The sequence below is a fragment of the Dasypus novemcinctus genome, chromosome 1 (assembly GCF_030445035.2).
Source record: "Dasypus novemcinctus isolate mDasNov1 chromosome 1, mDasNov1.1.hap2, whole genome shotgun sequence".
NCBI classification, from domain to species: domain Eukaryota; kingdom Metazoa; phylum Chordata; class Mammalia; order Cingulata; family Dasypodidae; genus Dasypus; species Dasypus novemcinctus.
Genome location: NC_080673.1, coordinates 154,567,321 through 154,590,504, shown reverse-complemented (window position 1 = coordinate 154,590,504; position 23,184 = coordinate 154,567,321). Strand labels below are relative to the sequence as shown.

The window sequence follows — 23,184 nt, the reverse complement described above, 5'->3', positions numbered from 1 at the left end:
GAAAGAGAAGCAATCCCTGGGAAGAAAGAAACCCAGGAAGCCTGAACTCTTGGCAGACGGTAGCAGTCATCTTGCTCCAACACATGGCAAAAAGACTTTGATGAGGGAAGTAACATGCTTTATGGCCTGGTAAATGTAAGCTTCTACCCCAAATAAATACCCTTTGTAAAAACCAATTTCTGGTATTTTGCATCAGCACCCCTTTGGCTAGCTAATACATTTGCTAATCAATCTAGCCTCCAGGATTTCTTGCCTTTAACCCAAGAGTTCATAAGCCGGAGTCTTCCATGGATGGATGGGAGGGCTGAATTTCATGAGAAATATAAGTTTATGCTTTTTATCTAGATAGTCCATAGTTTGAATAGTTATTCAAAGAAGCTTGTGCAGGACAGTTATAAATCACAGCACCCTCTACAGTGTGATGAGTGAATTAGAGGTGAACCAATAGATCTCAATGTTATTCCTCTTCACACAGTTTAAAGATACAGCCCAACAGGTGAACAAATTAAACTGATGCTATACCTACACAACTGGATGTACTCAGCAATACAAAGGAATGAACTACTGATAAATGCAATGACATCGATGAATCTCAAAAATATTATGCTAAGTGAAAGAAGAAAAATAAAAAATATATGACTATATAATAATATTTACCTAAATAATATATGACTGCATTTACATGACATTCTGAAAAGGCAAAACTCTAGGGACATAAAACAGATCCAAGACACAGGAACTGGAGGGAAAGTTGGAGAGGAAGGGGAGGAGAAGGACTGAGTGTAAAAGGGCACGAGGAGATTTTGGGGAGTGATGAAGCTGTTCTATATCTTGACTGTGTTGTTTGGCAAAACTATATACTATATACTATAAAGGATGAATTGCACTGTATATAAATTCTACCTCACTAAACTTAACCAAATAAAAAACAAACAAGGGAAACAGATGTGGCTCAAGCACTTAGGTGCCTGCCTACCACATAGGAGGCCCCAGATTAGGCTCCCAGTACTTCTTAAAAAGAAGATAAGCAGACAGAGAGCATGCAACAAATGGACACAGAGAGCAGACAGCGAGTGCAAACAATGAAGGAAGGGGGGAAGAAAAATAAATCTTAAAAAACAACAACAACAAAAATAACCCTATCTGAATCTGATTCACCCCTCAGTTCCCACTTGATCAGTGGATCAACCCATCACATTATACAGCAGAAATTTCAACAGGAAATCTGCACATGCTCTTTGCCTGCCTAAAAGCCTGTTATTGCTCTTCACTGAACATGGAATATAAGGCCTTTTGAATCTGACCCTGGCCTACCTTCCTTCTTCATCTCTTCCTACATCCTAAGCTGTGAATCTCAACCTCATGCACCCTAAGGTCTAATCAAAATTGATCTAAAAAGATCTCCCAGGGAAGTGGATATGGCTCAAGTGATAGGGTTTCTGCCTACCATATGAGAGGACATGGGCTCGATCCCTGGGGCCTCCTGGTGAAAAAGAAGAAGAGAGAATGTTCCTGTGCAGTGAGCCAGTGCCCATGTAAGTGAGTCATGAGGCAAGATGTTGATAAAACACAAGAGAGAGGAAGGGGAGAGTCAAGGTGAAACGCAATAGAAACCAGGAACTGAAGTGATGCAGCTGACAGGGAACCTTTCTCCATATCAGAGGTCCCTAGGATCAAATCCAGGTGAATCCTAGAGGAGAAAAAGTGAAAAAGAGAATACAAAAAGAAATAGATACAGATACAGAAGATCACACAGCAAATGGACACAGCAAAAACAACAGGGAGGGGAAGGGGAAAATAAATAAATAAATAAATAAGTAAATCTCTAAAAAAAAAAAAAGAAAGAAAGATCTCCCCAAACAACCTTACATCTGGCATTTTTATACAAGAGGAGCTTAAAAGTAAAAAACACCTCTTTTTTGAGAAAACTGCGGTCGCTATAGGAGCCACAGCTTCATCTCCCCGTCCTCCTGACTCACCATTGTTCATGCTCGCCAAGGAACAAGTTGGTCAGGAAGCCAAGCCACAGCCATGGCTTTTAAGGACACCAGAAAGACGCCTGTGGAACCAGAGGTGGCGATTCACCGTATTGGAATCACCCTGACCAGCCACAACATGAAGTCTCTAGAGAAGGCGTGTGCTGACTTGATTAGATGCGCAAATGAAAAGAACCTCAAAGTGAAGGGACTGGTTCAGATGCCTACCAAGACTCTAAGAATCACTACAAAAGAAACTCCTTGTGGTGAAAGTTCAAAGATATGGGATCATTTCCAGATGAAGATCACAAGCGACTCATTGACCTGCACAGTCCTCCTGAGATTGTTAAGTAGATTACTTCAGTCAGTATTGAGCCAGGAGTAGAGGTTGAAGTCACCATTGCAGATGCTTAAGTCAGTTATTTTAATAAATATCGTCAGTTAAAAAAAAAAAAAACTAAACAAAAACACTGATGCCAGCCCTTCCCGAGACCAATTTTAAAAATAAGATTCTCTAAGATGGTTCTCATGTGAAATAACCAGCCCATAAGAGGGTACTCTTCACCTAGCCCTATTACAGCACATCTCACCTCATACTCTAATTTGCTTAGAAATTATATGCTATTGGGAAGCGGATGTAGCTCAGGCAATTGGGCGTCCACCTACCACATGGGAAAAAAGACAACAAGCTGGCGCAACAGGCAGACATGGCAAGCTGACACAACAAGATGACAAAACAAGAGACACAAGAGAAAAAAATGTAAAAGGGACACAACAAAACGGAGGAGAGGTTCCCAATACCTCCTAAAGAGGAAGAGAAGGACGGCAAGCTGGCACAACAGATAGGTATGGCGAGCTGACACGACAAGATGATGCAACAAGAGGAAAAACATAAGAGACACAACAAAGCAGGGAACGGATGTGGTTTAAGTGATTAGGTGCCTCCCTCCCACATTGGAGGCCCTGGGTTCAGTTCCCGGTGCCTCCTAAAGAAACAAAGACGAACACACACAGCAAGTGCAAAACAGTGAGGGGGTAGGAAGAGATAAATAAAATAAATCTTTAAAAACAAACAAGTAAAAAAATTACACACCATCATTTCTTTTATAAGCCTTTTTATATTTTTTGGAGTCACTAAGTCTAACCCACGGTAAAGGGGAGGGAAATTTCAGCTCCACCTCTTGAAGGGAGAAGTAACAAAGAATTTGTAGACATATTTCAAAATCACCACCCTCACCTTCATTTTTCTTTGCAGCCCTTATCACTACCTAACCTTATATAGTAATTTGTTTACTGTATTCATCCCCAGTCAACATCTAAGCAGCTTCATAAGATTAAGAACTTTGACATCTTTAGCACTGCCACTTCCTCAGTTCCTTGAGCCATGCCTAGATCAATGAATGTTCAATAAATACTTTGGAATGAATTATTTTTCCTTCCAACAGCAATTTAAGGTTAAAGTTTTCCCCTCTTTAGAAACGAGAAAACCACCAAAAAGGCTGAGCAAGTGTCAAACAGCAAATGAGTCACTAAGCCAGGATGGAGGTTAGTTTGGTCTGGCTCTAAAACCAGCAATTTAGCCGTAAATCACTTTTCTGAATACTAGTACAGCACCAGAGTCCCCACCTCTGTTTTCAGCATTATTATCCTCTGAAGCTGCTAACTTCTAGACATAGCCAAGCCTTACCATCATATCAACATCATCCCTACTATCCAGGACAGAGTTCTCAAGGTTTTTCCACTGTCTGACACATAGGAATTATTACGAACACAGTCCCTGAAACAAATTGCTTGGGTTCAAAACCTAGCTCTTCTACTTACTAGCTGTGTAACCTTGAGCAAGTTACTTAACTCTTCTATGCCTCAGTTTTCTCATCTGTAAAATGGGGATAATTCTAATACTTCAAAGAATCATTGGGAAAATTAAAGTTTATTTTATAGTTTATATATGTAGAGTGCTAAGAAAGTAGTAAGCCTTCAAATACAAGCCAGTGCTAATAGTCTCAAATTTAAGCACTTAAAAACAAAACCATACTTTAAAGCAACTATAAAAACACCACTGTACCATAATCCAAGGGTTAAGGATCACTCACTGGACTGGGAGTTAGTCTTCAATAATGAATTTAACTTAAATATTTACATGAAGCTAAAATGCAGAAGAACTGAACCAAGAGAGCAAATTTAACTCCCAGAATTACCGCCACCTCCCACCTTTTCAACCTGAAATTGAAGGCTATTAGCCAAGCACTCTAGCTGATCTCAAAAGAAGGAAAAGGGAGAGGAAATAAGACTCAAACCTCTTAGGGATTCATTAATCAAGTCTACTTTTTTAATAGTCCCTGGAAACAAATTAGAAGAGCAACCCTCAGAATGCTGTATGTACTTAAATCACCTCTGTCCAAAGCACTCTGGAGGAATACAAGGTTCTGGGTGGTCTAGACATGGTAAAATAAGCTAAAGTAAGCTGTAATTAGAGGGAAAGACCTCAGAGGCCATTCACTTCTCAATTACAACAAACTTTCTATATTTTTTAAACCCGGAGAGCTTATCAACCACTTCAAGAGAAAGCAACTAGTCTATCTTATTCATCACTGTTTCCCCCTTAGCACCTGGAACAGTACTTGGTACACAGTAGGTACTCAATAAATATTTACTGAAAAAAATAAACCCCACACAAAAACTGGTATATGAATATTTATAAAAACTTTATTCATAATTGCTAAAAATAGGAAGTACCCAAAATGTCCTTTAATAAGTGAACAGATTAACAGTGGTATATCCAAAGAGTTATATATTATTCTGCAATAAAAAGAAATGAGTTGTCTAGCCATAAAAAGACATGGAGGAACATTAAATGCATATTGATAAGTGAAAAAGCCACTTGAAAAAGGTTATATACTGTGTGATTCCAAATATATGATATTCTGGAAATGGCAAAAAACATCGACAATAAAAGGATCAGTGGTTGCCAGGGTTTGGGGAAGGGAGGGTGCTGGTAGCAAAGGGATGAACAGGGAGGGGCACGAGGTATTTGGGGAACAGTGAAACCACTCTCAATGACACCGTAATGGTAGCTACACAATATTATGCATTTGTCAAAACCTTAGAATTGTATAACACAAACAGTAAACCCTAATCTAGTTTTACATACTTCAGTTAATAATAGCATATCAATAGTTTCATCAATTTTAACAAATGCACCACACTAATGCCAGATGTTAATTATAGGGAAAACTCTGCTGTAGGAGGGGGGTATACAGGAACTCCCTGTACTTTCTGCTAAATTTTTATGTAAAACTGAAACTTTTCTAAAAAAAAAAAAAGCTTATTAAAAATAAAAATAAACAAACTATTAGACAATGTGATATTTATTTCAGCAAAGTTGACAAAAAGACAAGAAACTTTACTACATTGCAAGCATGATATTAACAATGTCAAATATTTATTAATTATTTGAGATTATTTTTGCTACTGCCAACTTCACATCAAAGAAAAAGAAATACTAGTATATAAACTTTGTAAGGGTAAATTATCAGGGGATGGCACTTAAAATATTTAACTAATATAAATTAATACAACTATATAAACACCTAAATCAAAACTAAAAAGCCTATTTCCTTTGGTCTCTGTATTAAAACTGCTTGTCAAATGATTTAAATTGAAATTAAAATCATTCAAGTCATTCCAATAACTTCTAAATCATTTCTGTTAATTTTTAAAGTTGTTAATGTAATCTTTTGTCTGGTGCAGCTAAACAAAATGCTAAACATTTAGCTACAGCTAAACAAAATGCTAAACAATGTCCCTGCCTAGCCATGATTTAATGTAAGAAACCTCACCAAACTCATCTGTGGCATTCTGAGATTATTTACAAATCCCAAAAAGAGAAAGATTATATTTGCAAACTAATCTATTCCTTTGGGTGTGATACCCTTTGATTGCATTAAATTCAGCTGAGGGGCCTTGATTAGATTACCTGTTAAGATGAGGGCTTTTTGATTTGACTATCAGCCAGCATGATTCAGATTGAGTCTCCATCCCTGTGCTGGGCCTGATGTAAACAGACACTCACACAGACAGATACACACAGGAAGAGAGAGCTCTGTCGTTTCTGATCCCACCCTCTGACAAAAGAAGGCTCAAACAGCTAAAGCGTGGGGGACAGTTGAGTCATTTTGCCTGATAGCTTACATCTGAGATTGGGAAGAACAGCCGAGACTAATATATGCCAGCCTGCAGCTGAAATCGGGAAGAAGCTGGGCCCATGAGCCTCAAGAGGAAGAGGAAGGCAGAGACCAACTAGAGATCAGTGACCATCTTGCTTCAACACGTGGCAACTGACGTTGGTGAGAAAGCAAACTTGGGGTGGACTTTTTGTGGACTTGTAATTATAAGCTTTTACCCCAAATAATACCTTTTATAAAAGCCAACAGATTTCTGGTACTTTGCATTAGGGGCCCTTTGACAAACTAATACATCTTGCAACAAATTTCCCATTAAATTGATGGTCATGAGCTCCCCAGCTGCGTATGCTTGTTGTGTCCAGAAGGGCAGATCGGTACACAGTTTGACGATCATGACCAGGTATGCTCCTGAGTGGATCGAACACCAGTTGAGCCCATGTCAAAATAATGCCACCACCACCACCTACAACACCACTGTATTCAATTTTGGGTCACTCTGGAACAGTGGGCAAGTGCTGCATCTCCACAGCCATCGCCACCGGCACACCACCACCTCCACTGCCTCAGTTTCCTCAGTGCCTTTGGAGGGCCAGCTGCGTCCAGACCAGGATGCCTCAGGCCCCATCACTGCCCTCCTTTGGGCAACAGTGTCAGGTGATCTGTAGTCTCAGTAAGGGAAGGATTTCCCTTTACTAATCAGTAAAGAAGTACCTTAATATTTAAACAACAGGTTTGACAATAGAGGTATTACCAACTGAAAGGCAGCCCTATATAATACTAATAAGGAATCATAACATTATGTTGAGGGAAGCAGACATAGCTCAACTGACAGAGCATCCGTCTACCATATGGAGGTTAGACCCCAGGGCCTCCTGACCCTTGTGGTGAGCTGGCCCACACATAGGGCTGTGGTAAGCAAGGAGTGCTGTGCCATGCAGGCACGTCCCCGCATAGGGGAGCCTCGTGCACAAGGAGTATGCTCTGCAAGGAGAGCTGCCCTGTGTGAAAAAAGCGCAGCCCACCCAGGAGTGGCACCACACACACAGAGAGCTGACACAGCAAGATGAAGCAACAAAAACAACAAAAAAAGACGCAGTTTCCCAGTGCTGCCGAATAATGCAAGTGGACACAGAACACAGAGCAAATGGACACAGAGAGCAGACAATGGGGGGGGGGGGAATAAATTTTTAAAAATAAATCTTTAAAAAAAAATTGTTAAGTTTTCTTTTAAAAAAATAATAACATTATGTTGAAACATCTTTGAAACAAACAAGTGATTAAGTTGCATTTTTTGGAAGATAATTCAGAGGATTAAATCCAAAAGGTGTCCATTAAAAAGACTGCAATTTACAAATTCCTAGGACAACAGAAACAAACTAGTCCCAGTTATAATCTGTCCTATAAAATTTACTCTCCATCAGCCAGCAATAATTTTGGTCCCTTCTGAAGAAGAGCATGTCATAATTTTAAAATGGGAAACACATCGTAAACCATTTCTTGTACACATTATGTCAGAAGGTGGTTTCAGAAGGCGCCACAAACCAAACGTATAACACACCAGTAAACAGGCAAGCACAGTGGTCTAGATTTGAAATAACTTAATGCTTCTTTCTAGGAACATTCAGTTGCTTTAAGAAACAGGAAGTAATTAAAAATACAGGAACTGGTTGTTGCCTCAAAGATTAAGCTCTGTTCTACAAGGTCAACTGCACAACTTAAGACAAGTACAAACTGGCATCTCCACCTCTTCCCGTAAAAACTAAATAGCAGTCCCCTTCTCCATACTTCTTGCGAAGCCAGTTTGGAACATTGATTTCTGCTCTTAGAGCCATAGCTGATGGAGTAACTTTGAAATAGGGTTTATTATAATAGAACGTTATTTCGTTTGAACAAAAATAACACACGCTCATGGGGTGGAAAATAAAAGTCCCTGACACTTCTCACTGCTTACTTTTCCTATCCTAGGATTCTTCAAACTAAGTTCCATGAATTCTCTTCCGTAGTGGCTAAGGAACCAGCCTCCTCAGTTATGCCTCTTGTTGCTTCTACCATTCTCCTCTAGAGGTACTGCTTTGCCTTAAATTCCTCAGCCTGAAAGGAGCTGGATGTGCAAAGCTCAGGCCCGACTTCTGACAAAGGACAGCCTATCAATTCTACTATTTTCCCATCCTTAAACTCTCTCAAACAATATACTTACATCAATTTTGCAAGGCACAAAGCAAAGTGATTTTCACATCAGTAACTAAAACTCAACTAAGTTTGGAATAACAAAGTCTTCCCTATTTCTGTTGCTGCCAAACTTCTTATACTTCAATTTCCTTAAAATAACAATTCCTTACAATAACTCTTCTCTATTACAGAAGGCTCTTCCCATGCAAAATCTTCCTGCCCAAAACCTGAAAAATATTCATTTTTTATTATTTTGAAATAATTTCAAACTTATAGAAAAGTTGCAAGAACAGTTTATTTTCCTAAACATTCACAAGAAAGTTGCTGACTTGATGCCTCACACCACCCACCAATACTTTAGTGTATATTTCCTCCAAAGATACTCTGCTTCATAATTCCAAGACAACCTTCAAAATAATAAATTACTTTGAGGAAGCAGATGTGGCTCAAGTAGTTGAGTGCCCGCTTCCCACAAGGGAGGTCCTGGGTTCGTTTCTCAATGACTTCTGAAAATACAAAAACAAACAAGCAAAACAATTGAAAAAACTAACCTAGGGAAGCCGAATTAGCTCAGTGGTTGATCCCTGGCTTTCCACATACGAGGTGCCAGGTTCAATTTCTGATTCCTAGTGCCTCAAAAAGAAAAAGAAAAAAAAACTTACTTTGATACATTACTTCCATTTAATCCACAGATCCAATAACAAGTTTTATCAATTATCCCATTAGTGTCTTTAACAGCTGAAGAATCCAATTGTCAGGCTCCTGAATTTATGTCACATCTCTTTAGTTACCTTTAATCTGGAATAATCTGGAACAGTAGCTAAGTCTTTACTTGGTTTTCATGACTGACATTTTTGAAAAGTATAGGCTGGGAAGTGGATGTGGCTCAGGCAACTGAGCTCTTGCCAACCACATGGAAGGTCTGTGGTTCAGTTCCCAGTGCCTCCTAAAGAAGACAGCAAGTTGGCACAACAGGCAGGCACAAGAAACATAAGAAGAAAAAACATAATGAGAGACACAACAAAGCAGGAAGCAGAGGTTCCCAGTGCTTCCCAAGAAATCAAGCAAGACAGCGAGCTGATACAGAAGGCAGATGTGGTAAGCTAATGCAACAAGGAAAAGATAAAAGACAACAAAGCAGGGAATGGAGGCGGCTCAAGCGATTAGGTGCCTCCCTCTCATATTGGAGGTTCCAGGTTCAGTTCCCGGTGCCTCCTAAAGACACAACACCCAGCAAGTACAAACAATGAGAGGGTGGGGAGAAATAAAGAAATAAAACATTAAAAAAAAAAAAAAAGTATAGGCTAGTTATTTCATTGAATATCCTTGGTTTGGGTTTGATATTTTCTCATGATTGGATTCAAGTTATACACGTTTGACCATAAAACAACACAAATAATACTATTTTTCTCATTGTATTAAGGTGGCACACAATTTTGATTCGTCTGATTACTAGTGATGTTGACTTTGATGGATTGATGGTTTAGTGGTGGCTGCCTGATGTTTCCACTGAAAAGTTATTTTTTTTCCCTTTGTACTTTAAGTATTTTGTAAGAAGATACTATGAAACTATGTAAAATATCCCATTCCTCATCAAACTTGCATCTACTAGTTTTGGCATCTGTTAATGTTTCCGAGCAGAAATAATTATTATTTACCAACTGTAGTGATTGGTATTTCTCTAATTTCAAATAATACTGTTTTTCTAACTTCATCGTTCCTTCTATATTTATTAGTTGGCATTCTACTTTAAAGAATACCATTTCTCTTCATCCCATTTTATTTATTTATAACAGCATGTATTTATAGGTTCTTATTTTATTCAATGGGCTATAATCCATTACTATTATTATTTATTTTGATGATCAAATGGTCCCAGCTTTGGCTAGTGGAGTCCCTTCATTCTGGGGTGCCTGTGTCCTTTGATGTGCCCCCATCATTGTTTGAGCACTTACTTTCTTTCCAGCCCAGGACACTCCAGGCTTATCTTATGCTTTTTCTATCCTGGTCCTGGAATCTACTGTTTCTTGAAATCTAAGAGTCCTAGTTCCTTTTCCTGAAGAATGTCATATGAAAAACAAGATCTGGGTGCCAGATGTGTTCATGGCTACTGAGCTGTCTCTGCTCTTAGGCCTTCTTAATAGAAAGAGCTAAAAAGTACAAACACACACATACAAATGTACATCTATAATTATTTCTGAAAACGAGTTTACAATTCCATTCCAACCCCACATGGCTCTTCTAGGTTTCTCCCTTTCTTGCTCCCACAACAAAGAACCGGGCTCTCCCATTACCCATGTACATTCACTTACTGGTTTGGTTCTACACCTACGGAGACTACCAGCCTCTCCCTCACACAGATGACTTCTGATGTCTGCTGAAGCCTCACAAGCCATGCTTCATGATCACTGCCACATGCCTCCAAGTCCCAAAAATCATGCTCTTAAAGCTGGTCCATTCCTGTTGTTGTGAATCTATTATGGGTGTGACCTTTTGATTAGGTTATTTCAGTAAAGTGCCTTGATTGGGTTACTTCAATTAAGGCACAGCCCAGATTGGGTCTTTTTTTTTTTTTTTTAAGATTTTTAATTTATTTCTCTCCACTCCCCCACCCTCCCCCCAGTTGTCTGCTCTCTGTGTCCATTCGCTGTGTGCTCTTCTGTGTCCATGGCACCTGAAATCTGTGTCGTTTTGTTGCATCATCTTGCTGCATCAGCTCTCCGTGTGTGCGGCACCATTCCTGGGCAGGTTGCACTTTTTTCACACTGGGTGGCTCTCCTTACGGGGTGCACTCCTTGTGCGTGGGGCTCCCCTACACGAGGAACACCCCTGCGTGGCACGGCACTCCTTGCACACATCAGCACTGCATGTAGACCAGTTCATCACACGGGTCAGGAGAACCTTGGTTTGAATCCAGGACCTCCCATGTGGTAGGAAGACGCCCTATTCGTTGGGCCAAATCCACATCCCCCCAGAGGGTCTTAATCCTCTTTCTGGAGTCCTTTATAAACGGGATGACTATGGAGAAAGTCAGAGAGAAAGCTACAGAATCAGAGAGAGAAAGCCATGGAACCAAGCAGCAGCAGCAACAAGACTCAGAAGGGAAGGGAGAAACCAACAGATGCTGCCATATGCCTTGCCATGTGACAGAAGAGTCCAGGATTGCCAGCAGACAGTCAGGGGAAAGCACTTTCTGATGATGCCTTGATTTGGACATTTTCATGACTTCAGAACTGTAAGCTTATAACAGAATAAATCCCATTGTATAAGCCAACCCATTTCTGGTATATTACTTTTGGCAGCCTAGCAGACTTAGGCTACTAAGCTCTGACCACCCCACAGGCACGTCCTCCCCACCCCACCCCATGCCAGGGTGCCACCTACAGACCCCTCTCTTACCCTGCTTGGGCTCAGGAATGCATGCTAGGCCCCAGGGACACACCTTCTATTCCACGGGGTCCACCACTTCTCCAGGCCCTTGCTGCTGCCACTCATCACTTCATGCAGGCCATCTCAACCCACTGGGGCTCCCACATCCTGGGCACAGCTGGCAACCTCCTCTCTGCATCCATCCCACCTTTCTCAGCTTCACTGAAATCCTTTTAAATTGAATAGTTCCAGAAAGCAGAAAGGAAACCAAGAACACAGAATAGTCCTTACAATTTTAAATGTGTTTCAATTATGGGAAATTCCTCAAGTAACTTTTGAGGGTTCTATCTCAATGCTTTATTGTCATACCTTATGTAATAGACATTCTATACTGACTCTATTGAAATTAGTATTTTCATGGTTTCTCCCAGGCCCTTGAGAGAGTGGCAGAAATGTTCTCTTTTTACCAGGTACCTTTAATCTATCCAGGAAAACCCCCTATTTGTTCCCATTGAACAACACCCTTTTCAACATTAAATATTTTTTTTCCATTAAATATCTTTTCACAGATCTCATGTGCCTAAAATCTTCCCTTCCACACCAATCTGCCTACCAGGTGTTTTCACTGCTGCAGAGAAATCCTTAACAAATGTAGAGGTGAAGACTACACTAACAACTCAATACTAACAATTCTCACTTTGATAACTCAAAAAAAAAATTAAAAGATGCTGAAGTTGGACATTCACAAATATTGGCTCAATCTTATCTACTATTTAATGTGCATTCCCTTATAGTAAAGAACTTCTGTGCCTCAATTCTTTATTCTTAACATTAATTAATACTTAATTCACCTAACTTGTTGAGAAGATCAATTAAGATAATGGAAGTGATTTTTTAAAATCACATAAATAGAAGTAATATTACTGTTTCCTTTAAGTTTGACTGAGGATCCAAAAGGTCAAGTCTTAGACTACTGAGAAAATTAGGGTCTTGGTGCACAACTAATGAATTTGCAAATGACTAACGGTGCAACCTAAGACCCTTAGAAGCATTTTCTATTAGGAAAAATAAGTGCATTGACCTCAATGACTGTTGAGATGGAAACAACCTTTAATTTACTCATTCATTCATATATTCAATAAATATGTATTGAATATCTACTATTTGTGCGGGCTAGTTCTGAGTGCTGGGTAATATAAATAGGGAATGAAACAGTGTCACCGCCACCCCTCCCCCACCATGAGTTTCCATTTAGTGGGAGCAGACAGGCATTAAAGGAACAATTAGTAGCATCAGGTAGTGGTAAAGCCGATGAAGAAAAACTAAGCAAGATAAAGGTGAGAGACTGTCAAGGAGGGGGTCAGGGAAGGCCTCTCTGAAGAGTACACATTTGAACAGAGACTTGAAGGAATGAGGGAGAAAGCCACGTGAATACCTGAGGAAAGAACATTCCCAGTGGAGTCAGAGAGGAACTTCTAAGACCTTGAGGCAGGGCGGAGCTTGCCATGTGTGAGGAGCAGTTGAGAGGCCAATGTGCCCAGAAAAAGTGTGTGGGAAAAGACTGTTAGGAAATGAGATGGGAGCAATAAACACAGGCAGGTAGTATATAGTCTATCAAGTTTATTCTAACAGTAATAAAGAACTTGGATTTGATAGGAGGTATAATAGGAGACCATGGGAGGCTTTTCAATAGGCAGCTGACATCACATTTATGCTCTAATGGGATCACACATGAAACTGGTTTAAGTGGTTGCTTTTCTACATATATTTTGTACTTTTTTTTTTTAACCATTTGTATGCTTTGCTCTATCACATGCTGCTTAGAGATCAAGTAAAATAACTGAGTATTGGATTTGGCAATGTGAAGGCCACTTGTGACACTGACAAAGGAAGTTTCTGGGAAATACTGGGGAGCATAAAGGCCAACTGAAGTGGAATCAAAGGGAGCACACAGAGCTCAGTGGTTGAGCACCTGCTTTGTATACACAAGGTCCCAGGTTCAATCCCTTGTACCTCCTTAAAAAAAAAAAAAAAGAATGGAAGGAGATGATTATAGAAACAGCAAGTGTAGACAACTCTTTTGAGTTTGCTATAAAAGGAAGCAAAAAAATAAGACACTGAAGTTGAAGGAGCATGAGGTGTCAAGAAAGAAGATGGAAGAGCAGATGTAGCTCAAGTGATTGAGCGACTGTTTCCCAAGTATGAAGTTCTGGGTTCATTCCCCAGTACCTCCTAAGAAGAAAGAAAGAAAAGAAAGGAAGAATAGAAAAAAGAAAGATGTTCGATCATGTTTGTATGTTGACGGGAAAAATCTAGTAGAAAAGGAAACAATTATGATCTAGGAAAGGGAGAGGTATTTGAAAGGGGGAAATCAATGAAGGAAGTGAAGAGGGATAGGATCTTGTCCATCTAGGTGAAAAAGTTGGCCTTAGATTGGAGCAGGGGCAGTACATCTCTTTAATATGAAGGAAGAAAAGGAAAATACATGGGTACGAATATAGAATGGTTGGTAGATTTGATGAGGGGAAGATATGGAAGTTCTGCTCTGATAGATTCTATTTTTTTTCAGGGACATAAGTAGCAAGAAAGCTGAGAATGACTATGAGGAAAGAGTTTTTAAGACCTGAGGAGAAAGTGTAGCATAATGATTCTGAATGGCAACTTTGTTCTTCCTCTGTGCCCTTATTTTCTAAATCATTCTAGATGGCTTTACACTATAAGCTTTTAGATAGCACAAGTCATGTTTACCCTGCTTGTTTTGCATGCAGAAAAGAGTCATGTACAAAGAAAATATACCAAAGATGTAAAGGAACTGTTGCTATGATAATGGACATCCAGGACATTAAGGTCTGCCTAAGTGAAGTTTCAGTGTGGGAATGGGAAAACATGTGATCATATTGAAAAATTATGAAACATAGCATACTTTTTGACCTAAAGAATTAGAAGTATACACAGTGTGACAGTTTGAAGTTCTTTTATGAATTGAAAAAGGAACCTAATCCATTCCTGTGGGTGTGAGACCCTTTTGATTGGACTATGTCAGTGAGGCATGACTCAGGTTGATGCTCCATCCTCTTACCAGGTCTGACACAGAGACGGTAAAAGGGAGCCACCATATTTAATCCAGCAATGTGAGAGAAAGGACTCCAGTTTCACCCTCAGCTGAACTGCTAGGAGAGAAGTCCCCTAGAGGCTCAAAAAGCTGAGGCCCAGGGAGCATATGAGCATATGAGCCACATGCCTGATAACTTGCAGCTGAACTCAGGAAGAAAGCAGAACAGCTGAGACTGATAGAAGAGGTCCCACAAGAGACAAGTTCTATGCCTGATTGCCCTCAGCTGAGCACAAACTTGGCAGAGATTAGCGGCCATTTGCTTCAAAATGTGGCAGATGACTTTGATGAGAAAGCATCTCTGATGGTACCTGGATTTGGATATTTCACCACCTCAGAATTATAAACTTTTACCCCAAATAAATCCCCTTTATAAAATCCAACTCCTTTCTGGTACTTTGCAAGGGCAGCCCTTTGACAAACACATAGTATATAGACAATTCATTCAAAGAACTAACCAGCACATACTCATCAGGTGCTATCTTTTTAAGCCTATAAGAATTCCATGATAGTACAATTATTATGTATACTTACATCACATTGACAGATTGGACACCTGATTTTTGTAGTTACATAATTAAGTTGACATCTTCATACTACCATTTAGCTTACATTCTATTTTATGATCTGCAAATTAAAGTTCAAAAACTCTAATATACTTATTATAACTTCATTCAACTTTTTTCTTTTGGTCTATGAAAAGGGAGGCTTATTATCAATGTCAGTTTCCTTACTATTCTCTCTGAACCTGGGTGTGGCCAACCTATCTTAGCAGTATTATCTACCTGTCTAATTAGATAACAGGGAAGTTGACCTTTGAAAATAAATGTACATGTCAAGTATCAGAAAATGTTTTTTCCCTTCACATGTTTTAAGAGTTAAGATTTTTTCCTTGCATATATAAATATATTATAATTTAATTGGATTATTTACCCAATCTTCAATATATACAGAGGTAAGAATAAACCAACATTTGAAAACATTTTCTACAATTCTATTTAATCTTATGTTTAATCTCATGGCGTTTAAGTTGAACTTTACTTTTTATCACTCACTTAAAGAAACCTAATAATCAACTATCTACAATAATTTTATATTTCATTCTACAGTTTTCTTTCCACTGAGTCGTATGACAACACCTTCAAAAAAAAAAATAGAGCCCTCTTATGGAAGATTTTTGGGAATACTGCCACCTTGAAAATTTCTAGGTTCCAGGTGGACAGTTCTCCTAGATGTCAGATAATTCCATTTTTCCAATCTCTGGGACTAGGTACAGTTGTTATTTAACCAGGCAGTGCACAATGAGAAGCATTAATTCATTAGAGCATTTAACAAATTGCATTGTAATTACTAATGTGCTTGTCTGTAGGTCCTCTAGGCTCTAAGCTCTGTGAAATCAGGGACTGTGTCCATCTGGCTCATCCTTGTATCCTCAACCTAGTACATAGTAAGAGCCCAATAAAATATATGCTGAATCAATGAGAGTCCCAGCACTTTGGAGAGTGGTAACGAAGTCCTCCAGAGCAATGACACTTACCTGTGAGATCTAGGGTTCTGTCCACAAAGACCACTGATGCTCTGCCTGATGCAGTCTTCCTTCTATTCTTGACAGGGGCATAATTGGCCAGATCTGAAGCAATGACCCGACTGAGGGAACCCACAGCAAAACACTCCTCTCTTACTCCTAAGTGCTCACACAGAGAACTGAGGCCTGACACCAGGCACCTAATCTGTAGCAGCAGCTCAGGAGGCAGGACAGTGGCATCCACCTCAGCCAAGCTTCCCAGCCTCCTCTTTTCTGGTCTGGCACTGTTAAGAAGATGCACATCCCGGGGCAGCAGTGGAAAAAGAGAAGCAAAGGCTGGAGTCAAGGCAAGGTGAGGAGCAACAGGGGCGAGCAACAACGGGACATTCAGCACCTCGGCGGTGTAGTTCATGTTGCCCATCCACTCACACAGCTTCTCTTCCAACTGCTCGAACACCGGCTGTTGCCCCTCCAGTTCGGCCGCTGCTGCTGACGGCACATGATTAGCTGTAAGGTGGACAGCGTGACTCACGGCTGTGACCACCACACAATACTGAAAGTGACTGCGGCAGATAATGTCCCGTAGAGTCTCCACGGTCCGGCCTTTCAGGAGGCAGCTCAGCACAAACACCGCCTTGGGCTGATCGGCTCCGCCGCCAGCTGCGTCAGGCTTGAACTCCCTCAGGTAACACGCAGGACTCCCCACAGCTTCCAGAAGCCGTGCAGATCCGCAGCCCCAGTGCAGGCTCTCGGCGCAAGTGTCGTCCAGATAGACCAGAGCCCGTTTCACTTTGGCAAACACCTGCTCCCAGCCTTGCTGGGTAAAGGAAAGCACACCCGGGGCACTCATGATTGGGGAGTCGCAGATTCGGGGTGACTTAGGTGCAGGAACTTTTCAGAACTCCCCGCTTCCGGGAATTGGTCTCCAAGACTTTGACAATCAACACAGTACACGTGGTCCCGCATCCAACGCGTAGAGTGGAGGCGCGGTGTGATGACATCACAGAACGCTGATTGGTTAGTGAAGATACCTGTCTCCCGGAAGCAGGAGCAGAGCTGGAAACAAGCAGGCAGACCTACGTTGCTTTGTAGTCCCTAGAAAGTTCCGGAAATGAGAAGCGGGGCTATCAACAAAATAGTTTGGTTCTTTTCGTCTCCCGTATGCTCAGCTTACCTTTCTCTGGTACCTGTGATATCTCAGAAAAATAAAAACTAATCCTAAATTGGTTATCTTCCTCGGATATGAACACGTCTCTTTAAAATTACCATTTCCCCGCTTAGAAGCCTCTTCTGGCCCCATTACCTACAACAAGACACAGCCAGATTTTTAAAAAATGATACAAAAGTTCTTCAGAATTCTCAATCTCTCTCCAGCGACATTATGTCAATATCTTTCCTGGAAAGCTATGTACCTGAACAATGGAGCCCAACAGACCAAGCATAGAATGTTTCATGGGTTCTGGGTACAATTATTGTGCAAGTCTCCAAAGACACAATGCTTAGTAAAATGCATTCCTTGAGCCACAAAGAATTTACACCTGGCAAACTCTTACTCAGATAATCATTCTAATGATACTTTCCGTGTGAGGGTTTTCCTACCTACCCCCAACCTGCTACTATGACCACCACTCTCCCCACAACACACACATACACACAGGTGCCCCATTCATACCTCTTCTAGGTACTTGTATTATTATGGGGTAAGTTCTAAAATATCTTTTTCTTAATATATCTGTTCTACTAAATTGTGCACTAGATATCTGTTATCTCCAAAACCTAAAATATAGTAGGTGATCAAACAGCATTTACTGAATGATCAATTCATCTCCATATAATAAATAACATACTCAACCAACTTTTAATGCACATGTACAATATTCCTAGACACTGTGTTGGGCACTGGGGATATAAAGAGAAATTAGCCAAAGCCCTGCCTTAAAGGAATTATAATGAAGTAGGAGGACCCACACGTGTAAAGCAAAAAAAGTGCAATAAAATATTACAATTTTTTTTAAAGTGTATTGGCATTACAAAGGAAGTAAAAGAAATTCTGACTGGAGAAGGAAAAAGGGAAGTGGTCAAAGAAGTTTCACAAAAGAGGTGCTTTTTTGAGTTAACAGCAAAGAAACCCAGGTGTTCACCAGGTGGACAGGAAGGGGTGGAACATTCCAGGCAGTGCTGGCAAAAAGTGCAGCATGAACAAAGAAAGATGCAGAGGCATGAAACAGCATAACATGTTCTCTGAAACTGCAAACAATTTAGTATATCTGGAAAGAATTATATGAAGAGAACCCAGGAGGAAGTAGGGGCAAAGAACTAGGAAAGAAAGGAAGGGATTAGATCAGGGCAAGACCTATTTTCCATATGAAGCAGTAGTAGCCAATGGGACAATTATTAAAGGATATTTAGGAGTGGAAATAATTTGTTCACATCTAAGTTTTAGAAAAAAAAGACTCTAAGAGAAACATGGAAAATGATTTGAAGTGCAGCAAGAGATCAATTAGGAAACAGTGGCAGCAACAACTATGAGTGAGAATAGATAAGGAAAATAGAAAGGTATGTAGAGTGAGGCCCCTAAAAAGGAATGTTAAGAAGATAGAGCCTATCATGTTCATGCACGTCTCAGCAGGATCCCAGAGACAGCCAAGGTATATACAACTCCAGGTAGTGGTGTTTCTGAGGGCTACGGAGACACCCAGGTCCTATGGTCATGGCAGATGGCTCTGGAGTTCAGTGCCTTGCCGGTGGACCCTACTTTAGAATTTGTGCTCCTAAGTGTGAAGGAGTTGGACTCAGATGTGAACTCTCCACACATGCCTCTTCTGTTGCTTTTACTGAACCTGTGGTTGGCACTGGAGTTGACGTATGCTCAGGAGATTTGAATCTCTGTCCATGTGCCAGCTGGGCCCTGAGCCTCAGCAGAGTTGCAACACCTACTCTCCAGTCCCTTGGACTTACTCAGATCAGCTAACAGAGAGGTGAGGATGGCCAACTACCACACCAGGGAACCAAGAAAGTCTACAACTGCAAACAGGAGAATACACCCATCAACTATGTAGGATCTAAGCCCTCTCTTGATTAAGAGGCGGAGAGGACATCGCCATCCCATGGTCCTCAGGATGGAGGAATAAAATATTGATTAAAGTGGACTTACTGCTATTCTACTATAGAATTATTGTGACTCTAGCAATGGAAGAAAGTGTATCATTGATGTGGATACAGTGGCCAAGAGAGTTGCTGAGAGCAGGAAGAGGGAAGAAGAGGTGTGATACAGGGGCATTTTCAGGACTTCGAGTTGTCCTGAATGATATTGCAGGGACAGATGCAGGACATTATATATCCTGCCATAACCCAATGAATGGACTGGGAGAGAGTATAAACTGTAATGTAAATATAATCCATCCAGTGTAGCAATGTTCCAAAATGTATTCATCAAATGCAATGAATGTGCCACACTGATGAAAGAGGTTGTTGATGTGGGAGGAGTGGAGGTGGGGGGTGGGGAGCGGGGTTATATGGGAACCTCTTATATTTTTTAATGTAGCATTTTGTGTGACCTATGTATTTAAAAAAAAAAAAGAAAAAAGCCAGAGCCTAAAGGGCTTGGTGACTGGTTTGATAGAGAGAGTGAGGTAGAGGGAGAATTTCAGGGTAAAGTCCAGCTTTCTGCCTGTGTGACTGGTAAATGGCAGTCACTGAGATTTGGTGAACACAAGAAAAGCAGATTGGAGGATAAATATACTGAATTGATTTGGGACATGTTTTGAAGGTGCTTGTGGTACATCTGGGTGGAAACGTCTAGCAGGCAGATAGATGTATGATTCTAGATCGCAGGAGAGAAGTCTGATAATTTGGGAATCATTATTAAATTGGTGTGCTTGAGATTGTTCTCTTCATGAGGAAGAGAGGAGCAATGGGATGATGGGCAGAGCCCTGAAGAAGAGCAATATTTCTGTGTGGGCAGAAGAAGGGAAGTCAGTGAGTGGAGTCAAGAGGGAAACAAGTTTCAAGAAGAACAGAGTGGTCAACGGTAGCAATGCCAGAGAAGGGAAAAGCTAGATAAATCTCAAAAGAATACACAGGATTTGAAAAATTAGCTTTTTGCCCAACAATTTTGGTGTAGTGGGAGAGAACACCTGAGAGCATTAGCATTAGGCTATTGCATGGGAGGTGAAGTGACATAAAAAGATACATTAGGTCTCTTTTTAGGATATTGGTTGAAAAAGAAGAGGAAATTGTGAATTTGCTGGAGGATTTTTTATCATGCAAGATAATCATATTTATAATATTTGCAAAGACAGGCAAGAGAGAGTCTGATAAAAAATTAAATAAATCTTTATTTAAAAAAAAAACACAGGTGGAGGAATTAGCCTGAAGAATAGGAAACAAAAAAAGAAGAGAAAACTTAGAGAATTTTCTAATTTCTAATTAGAACTCTATGGAAGAATAAAGGAAGTCACTCTAATGACCTTCATTTTCTTAGAGACAGAGAAAGCTAGAGGTAGTGTTTTGAGGCAGTTTGCTTAAGGAAACGAGACAGCCAGGAGTTGCCACTAGAAGGAATGAGAGAAGGAAGTGCCAGACAGTGATTTGGGCAGAACTGATGTTGGAAGCCACAGCTTTGTAGTGCAATCATCTACAAAAACTGCATGTTTCCTTCAGCAGCACCACCAGGATAAATTGCTCTAAGATGGATATTGGAAAAAAACAAAGAGCTGGGTTCAGTGAGTGAGTAGAGTAATAGATTACTGGTTCCAGGCTGAACCAGAGGCAGGAAGAAAATGCACACACACAGAGGGGAGGCTGTGTACACATTGTACACACTATCTAGATTTCAGATGAAATCAAGACGGCAGGTGGAAATTTGGGTGTCATTTCACATAGATGGTATTAAAAGGCATGAAAGTGAATGAAATGACCTTAGAAGACAGGGTAGACAGAGAAGACAAAAGAACCCAAGGGAAAGCTATTTCTTGTTCCCAGATTTAATGGAGTAAAATTAATTTATGCTAAAATTACACGCTTATCAATGATCACATTTAATGTATTTATTCAAAATAGCCAACACTTATTTCCTATTGCTCAAAAAATCAAGCTCATCTCCCTTTACTTCAGGGGTTCTTAACCTTTTTTGTTCCATGGACTCTTTGTCAGTCAGGTGAAACCGTGGATCCCTAACTAAGCCCACACTACAGTGCGTATTACTTAATAAATATATCACACCTGCACTAACACGTCCCCACAAGGAAAACGTTTTTTTGAATTTCAATTCAAGCTCATGGACCTCTTATTAAGAACCCCTTCAGAACCCCTGCTTTACTTCATTCCAAGGTCCTCCATATGAATGATCAACAATTAGCTTAAGGATTGAGTACCTTCCATGTGCTTGACATTGTGAGGCAAGCTGTGGTGAATACAGAAAGAAAGAGATTTATTCCAACCTTAAAAAGTGTGCAAAGTTTACATAACAGTGTAGACAGGAATAGAAGATGATACACTTTTCCAGAAACAACTAGCAACATAAAATTTAGTGTTAAAGGCCATCAGAATGCAGAGGAGAATAGATAATTGGGGCTTAATTCATCACTGAAGTAGCTAGAGAGGGAGGAAAGCTCAACACATCTGCAAATTATTCAGGTTGCTCAAAAGAGAAAGGTCCTAGCCCACAATGTACCACCTGCTTGCCTCTAGTGTGTCAAGTTTTGACATTAGAAACGTGATAATCTTTGTTACTCTTCCAGGAAATAGGTACAAAATGTTATTTTTAACATACCAGTGTACTGAAGAGTGAGATTAAGTGACATTTAATGTTGGCGGCAAATAGAGTTTGGCCTAAATGCCTGATCTGCTTTATTTTTCCTCTCATTAGTTTATTTTTTTATTCTTTAATCACTTTAATTAAGTTTACTCATTCAAAATACATTTATGAGTACTTGCTACATATTCCGTTCTGGGCAAGGTATTTTTATTTGATAAACTATTGTCATCATTTCAGTTATCTACTAAATACTCCCTTTCAGTAATTCTCAGAAATTAAACATATTACAATAGATATTTTTTGCCATGAACCAACAGACCACAGATAAACAATAAAATCAAAACAAATATAAACACAATTTTTGGTGTACTGTAGTTTTATGAGGCCATAATGCAAGAGGAATTCAAACACTTGGAAGTAGGAGGAACTGCACACATTATCTTCAAACTGTTTTGGAAGAGTTTCCCCTGGAGAGTATGAAGAAAAAGATGTCTTTAAACTAAAGAGGAGTATCAAGGCAAATAACTAAGTTAGGAAGCAAGGAAGGAAGAGGGTGTTAGCAGTGGTTATTAGTTGTTTATGGGCTTCTCTGTTTGTTGGAAATGTTTATTTTCAAACTCAGTTCAAATGCCACTTCTACCATAAGGCAATTCTAATGCATCAACGATTCTTCATCAATTCTTTGCTTCCATTTAAACAATGCATTGATTTCAAGGCAGCTGAAAGGAGAAAGATGCCCTTCAGCAAGAGACAATTGGTTCTCCCAGGACTCCACCAAAGTTCCTTACAGATTCATGGAATAAAAAAAAACACAACAGAATGATAAATAGAACTATATGTTATTGTGTCACAATACTCCTAAAGCAATACGTAAAACAATCATTTCCTTACTTCCATCAAAGTCCAAGAAGGTCTACTATAAGTTAGAAGCAGAAGCAGGAGTGACACCAGAAGCAGGAGTGACAGATAAATAAAATGTCCTGTTTGAGGGAGGACTTGTCTAGTTTTTGGTAAACAGATACATAGTCAAATAATTACTGTACAATTTGATAGGTACATGCCATAGAAGCAGTGTAGAATATAGAAGGGAA

General features: G+C 40.0%; 1 protein-coding gene across 2 annotated transcripts in view; it reads right to left on the bottom strand.

Moving 5' to 3' along the window:
* Window positions 1-17,430, bottom strand: part of SCFD2 (sec1 family domain containing 2) — a 502,615-nt gene extending 485,185 nt beyond the window's left edge. For both annotated transcript variants that reach the window (XM_004460622.3, XM_023589439.3), the window contains exon 1: window positions 16,348-17,430. In XM_004460622.3, the coding sequence (XP_004460679.1) occupies window positions 16,348-17,185 (838 nt within the window). In that variant the 5' untranslated portion in view covers window positions 17,186-17,430. The remainder of the gene's footprint in view (window positions 1-16,347) is intronic.
* Between the last annotated feature and the right edge of the window lie 5,754 nt (window positions 17,431-23,184).